Below are 6,076 nucleotides of genomic sequence, written 5' to 3' on the forward strand. Positions count from 1 at the left end.
TAGATACAGCAATCTTGGTTGTAGGTCCTTGCTTTTCATCACTTTGAATATTTCCTGCCAATCCCTTCTAGCCTATAAAGTTTCTGCTGAGAAATCAGCTGACAGCCTTATGGGAGCTCTCTTGTAGGTAACTAATGCTTTCTCTTGCTGCTTTTAAGATTCTCTCTTTGTCTTTAACCTTTGGCATTTTAATTTTAATGTGTCTTGGTATGGGCCTCTTTGAGGTAATCTTATTTGGGGCTCCCTGTGCTTCCTGGGCTTGTGTGTCTATTTCCTTTATCAGGTTAGGGAAGTTTTCTGTCATTATTTCTTCATAAAGGTTTTCAATTCCTTGCACTCTCTCTTCTCCTGGTATTGCTATGATGTGAATGTTGGTATGCTTGATGTTGTTCCTTAAACAATCCTCATTTAAAAAAAATTTTTTCTTGTTGCCGTTCTGAATGGTTTTTTTGCTATTTTATCTTCTAAATCGCTAATTCAGTCCTGTGCTGCATTTAATCTGTTGATTCCTTCTAATGTAATCTTCATTTTACTTATTGTATTCTTCACTTCTGACTGGTTCTTTATGTTTTATATCTCCATTTTTATGTTTTCTATCTTTGTTAAAATTCTCGAGTTTATCTACTCTTCCCCTAAGTTCATCGAACATCCTTAGAACCAGTTTTTTGAACTCTGCATCTGGTTGATTGCTTGTCTCCATTTTGTTTAGTTCTTTTATCTGAGACATGTTTGTTTATCTCAGTATTGTGGCTGCCTCCCTATGCATATGTTTCTGTAAATTAGGTAGGGCTGCTATGTTTCCCAATTTTAGAAGAGTGGTCTAATGTAGTTGGTGTCCTGTGGGGTGAACCAGTGTTCTCTAGTCACCTGAGCTGGTACTCCAAGTATGTCCCTTGTATGCGCTGTGTGTGCTCTTCTGTTGTAGTTGAGCCTTGGTTGCTATTTACATGTCAGTGGAGGGATTGACACTTGGGCTGATTGGTTGTGAGGACTGGCCAGTGAGGGGCTTGTCCTATGGTGCAGGATTTGCTTTAGCAGGACTGTGGTGCCTGTCCAGTCCACCCTTTGGGCATGTTGTTCTTAGATGCAGCCCTGGGTGGTGCTCCAGCTCAGTCAGAAGCTGGCCACCAGATTTGCCAGCCCCAGGGACTCCTGGGAATGGCCCCACCACAGGCCAACTTCATTCATAGCCTGTGCCCTACCTGAGGCCACCTAGCAAGATTTACCTAGCAATCTGCAGTTGGCTGCCACTCGTGCTGGGCTTAGAGGAGCCTTAAGAGGCCTAGCTACGAACCAAGGCTGGCTGCTACTAGTCCTGGGCTTAGGGCTGCTCAGGGGCATGCTGAGGACATATGCTACTTTTTTGGGTTTTGTGAACCTTTGAGAGATTTTAAGAAAGTCCACAGCATGAGCCAAGATAGACCATTTATGTGAAAAAGCCACTGGAAGCGGCTTGAGTGGGACCGCAAGTTGGGTGGGGCAGGGTCTCAGGGAATCTCCAGGGTGGGGCAATGGTGTTAACCAGGTTGATGGAGACTCAAATATGGTGGCAGCTTGCATCTATATGCTGGGTAAGGGGAAGGCTCAACAAAGAGGCAGTGGATTCTTTCAGTACTTCTGTCTGGGAGAAAACTGCCCCTCTAGCCCTCGCCTTGAAGCCAGACAACCCAGTTTCTCTTTGTTTCTGTCTGGTAATATTCAGGCAGCTGCCTCAGTGCTGGAGCTCAGAGTAGGTGAGTCCATCAGTGAGTAAGCCTTCGTGTGGGTCCCTTAAGAGGACTGTCTGTGACTTTAGCTGCCTTCCATCTTACTCAGCCACCATCTCTAGTGGTTTTCATGGATAAAAGTTTTGGGAATTTCTTTTCCCATCACTGGAGCTCTGGCCTGGGGAGCCTGATGTGGGACTGGACCCTTAGCTCCCCCAGGGGGACCTTCGCAGCTGAGATATCCTTCTTGATTCCCAACTATCACAGGTGGGTATGGGGACCAGCTGGTTTTATGTCTCCACCTCTCCTACCAGTCTTGAGATGGCCTCTTCTGTATGTCCCCAATTGTAGGACTTATGTTCACTTAGATTTCAGGTGACTCCCAATAATAGTTGTTCTATAGTTTAGTTGTAATTTTGATGTGTTATGTGAGAGGAAGCAAGCACAGTGTTTACCTACTCTGCCATTTTGACCAGAACTCAAGAAAGTTAATTGTTAAGGGCCTCTGTTGTACTCTGAATTCTAGTATTTTTCCAAGTGTGGCTCTCTGACAATTTGTACACAATCTCTTGGATGCCTGTTAGAAATGCAGATTCTTAGCCTCCCTTCCTCTGTAGACTTCTAGAATCAGGATCTCTGGGGAGGAACATGCATTTTCAGCAAGCAGTCCTAGGAGTACATTAAAGTTTGAAACCAGTTATTCCTTAACTAGTTCCTTATTTCTTTTCCTTCTTTCTCTTGTTTTCTCTTATCTTCCCTTTTTCCTTCCTCATACCTTCTAACTAATGCTCACCTGTTTTTTACCCCTTCCTCCTCCTTAATGCTACTGGTTCAGAATAGCCAGATGAACTGTTCTTTTAACATAATAAATTTAGGTTCTCTGGAAACTCAGCTAGGACATTAAAAAAAGTATGTATTTCTTACTGCCTTGTTTGTCCCCATAAAACAAAGATAGATACAAAGTTATCTTCTCTGATACCAGTTAGTCTTCCAGTAAAGGGATTTGAACTTGGGCTTTGGAAATGTCCTCCTTTAGAGAAACATCAATAGTGTGATGTCTTCCAGCACATTTAGTCTTCAGTAAAGGGATTTGAACTTGGGCTTTGGAAATGTCCTCCTTTAGAGAAACATCAATAGTGTGATGTCATGGGGAGTCAGTGACCACCAGACTCAGAATCATACACTAACCTGGGTACCTTCACTGGAAGGCACAAGGTGGTATAGGCATTTGGGGTCAATAGGACAGGATATAGTGGGAGAGAAAGTAGAGGTGGTAAAGGGGAGTTTCGACATGGAGTTCAGAGTAGGTGTCACTGGGGTTCTGAACCTCTGCTTTTTGTCTTCACAGCTACTGGAGGAAAAGACCAAGATGAATGTTGAGGTGAGTTCTTTAAAAGCATCAGTTTAAGGAATGCTTTTCTTTTACTGTTCTTCATTTCTCTTTCACAGAGTGTCTTCTCTCCCTACAGAGCTTTCAGAAACATTTCAACACCAACTTGAAAACATTTCCCCTCCCACTTGCCAATGTTCACATGGATTTGGGTGCTATGAGAAGTAGGCCCCTCTGAGTTCTTATCTGTGTCTGTCCTGCTTCAGTTAGATTCGATTTCGTTGGTGGTAATCAGTTGGTTCAGATTTTCTGTTTATTCTTGACTCAGTCTTGGGAGATTGTATGTTTCTAGGAATGTATTAATTTCTTCTAGATTGTCCAATTTGTTGACGTCTAATCGCTTGTATTATTTTCTTACAATCCATTATATTTCTGTGGAGTCTGTAGTTGCTTCTTCTCTTTCATTTCTGATTTTATTTATTTGGGTCCTCTCTTTTTTTTCTTAACTAGTGTAGTTAAAGTTTTATTAATTTTGTTTATCTTTTCAGAGTACAAGCTCTTGGTTTCATTGATCTTTTGTATTGTTTTTCTCAACTCTAATTTCATTTATTTCCACTGTGATCTTGATTATTTCCTTCCCTCTAATCACTTTGGGTTTTATTTGTTATTCTTTTTCTAGTTCTTTTAAGTGTAAGATTAGATTGTTTATTTAAGGTAAGACTGTATTGCTATGACTTTCCCTCTTAGAACTTCTTTTGCTGTGTCCCACAGTTTGAGTCTTTGTGTTTGTATTTTTGTTTGTCTCTCAGTATCTTTTGATTTCTTCCTTGATTTCATTGTTAACCCATTTATTGTTTAGCAGCATGTTCGGCCTTCATGTGTTTGATGTTTTCACATTTTTTTCTCGTAGTTGATTTCTAGTTTCATACCATCGTGGTCAGAGAAGACACTTGATATGATTTCAGTCTTCTTAAATTTATTGAGATTCTTTCGTAGTCTTACATGTGGTCTATCCTGGAAAATGTTCCATGTGCACTTGAGAAGAATGTATATCCCGCTGCTTTGGGGTGAAATGTTCTGAAAACATCAATTAAATCCATCTGATCTAATATGTCGTTTAAGGCTGTTGTTTCCTTATTGATTTTCTGTCTGAAAGATCTGTCTGTTGGTGTGAATGGAGTGTTAAAGTCTGATACTTTGTATTACTGTCAATCTCTCCCTTTATGTTGGTCAATAATTGCTTTATATATGTAGGTGCTCCTGTGTTGGGCGTGTATGTTTACTAGGATTATATCCTCTTGTATTGATCCCTTTATCATTATGTAATGCCCTTCTTTGTCTCTTATAGTTTTTGTCTAAAGTCTATTTGGTCTGATATAAGTATTGCTACCCCAGGTTTTTTTTTTTTTTTTAATTTTCTTTTGCATGAAATATCTTTTTCCATCTTTTTACTTTTAGTCTGTGTATGTCATTTGATTTGAGGCAGGTCTTGTAGACAGTATATGTATGGGCCTTGTTTTCTTATCCATTCAGCTAACGTATGTCTTTAGATTGGAGCATTTATTCCATTTACATTTAAAGTGATTATTGATAGGTACATAGTTATTTCATTTTATTATTGGTATTAAGAGGTGTTTTTCCCCCATTCTTTTTATAGAACTCCCTTTAACATTTCTTTTAATTCTAGTTTGTTGGTAATAAATTTCTTAAGCTTTTTCCTGCCTCGGAAGCTCTTTATCTCACCTTTAATTTTAATTGATAGCCTTGCTGGGTAGAGTAGTCTTGCTTGTAGGTTCAAGATTTTTATCACTTTGAATATTTCATGCCAATTTATTTTGGCCATCAAAGTTTCTGTTGAAAAGTCAGCTCACATTCTTATGGGAGTTACACTTGTAACTGGCTGCCTTTCTCTTGTTGCTTTTAGGATTTTCTTTATGTCTCCAGCCTTTGGCATTTTAATCATGATGGGTCTTGGTGTGGATCTGTTTGGGTTCCTCTTGTTTGGGACTCTTTGCTCTTCCTGGATGTGTATGTCTGTTTCCTTTGCCAGGTTAGGGAAGTTTTCTGTCATTATTTTTTCAAATAGGTTCTCAATCCCTTCCTCCCTCTTTTCTTCTTCTGGTACCCTATTATGTGGATGTTGGTATGTTTGATGTTGTCCAAGATGTCTCTTAAACATTCCTCATTTTTTAAATTCTTTTTTCTTTTTGCTATTCTGTTTGGGTGTTTTCTGCTGCCTTGTCTTCCAACCTTCCCTCTGATTTGGTCCTCTGCTTCATCTAATCTGCTGTTGATTTTTTCCAGTGTAGTCTTCATTTTGGTTATTGTATTCTTATATTCTGACTGGTTCTTCTTTATGGTTTCTGTGCCTGTTTTTATACTTATTGTCTTTTTGTTGAAGTCCTCACTGAGATCATCTATTCTTTAACTGAGTTCATTGAGCATCCTTATAACCATTGTTTTGAACTCTGCCTTTGGTAGGTTGCGTGCCTCCATTTCATATGTTTTTTTTATTTTTTTTTTTCCTGGAGTTTTCTGCTGTTGTTTCATTTGTAGTATGTTTCTTTATTTTCTCATTTTAGTTGCCTCTCTGAGTTCGTTTCTGTATATTAGGAAGATTTGTTATGCCTCCCAACCTTGCTTGTCTCCATTTTGTTTAGTTCTTTTCCTGGAGCTTTGTTCTGTTCTTTGACTTGGAAATGCTTTTCGTATTCCCATTTTGGTTACTTTCTTGTGTTTGTTTCTATGTATTAGGTAAGGTTGCTATGTCTTCTGGTCTTAGGAGAGCTGCTTTATGTACTAGGTGTCCTGTGTGGCCCAGTGGTGCAGTCTCCTTGATCACCTGTGCCGGGGGCTCTGGACCTGGTCCTTGAGTGGTTGTGTGTTCCCTTGTTGTAGCTAAGCCTTGATTGCTGTTAGCACATCAGTGGATGGGATTAACTCTCAGGCTGACTGGCTGTGGAGATTGGCCACTCCCACAGGGTATGGTGCTCTGTTGTGGTCTGATGCCAGACTTTGGATGTGTTGGTTTAGTGGCCCC

General features: G+C 39.9%; 1 protein-coding gene across 1 annotated transcript in view; it reads left to right on the plus strand.

Annotated features, from left to right (window-relative positions):
• BLVRA (biliverdin reductase A) overlaps positions 1 to 6,076 on the plus strand; it is an 85,323-nt gene that overhangs the window by 15,157 nt on the left and 64,090 nt on the right. The window contains exon 2 of the mRNA XM_006909884.3: positions 3,055 to 3,087. Coding sequence (XP_006909946.1) covers positions 3,076 to 3,087 — 12 coding nt within the window. The 5' untranslated portion in view covers positions 3,055 to 3,075. The remainder of the gene's footprint in view (positions 1 to 3,054; positions 3,088 to 6,076) is intronic.

This window comes from Pteropus alecto, unplaced genomic scaffold (genome assembly GCF_000325575.1).
Source record: "Pteropus alecto unplaced genomic scaffold, ASM32557v1 scaffold673, whole genome shotgun sequence".
Classification (NCBI taxonomy): domain Eukaryota; kingdom Metazoa; phylum Chordata; class Mammalia; order Chiroptera; family Pteropodidae; genus Pteropus; species Pteropus alecto.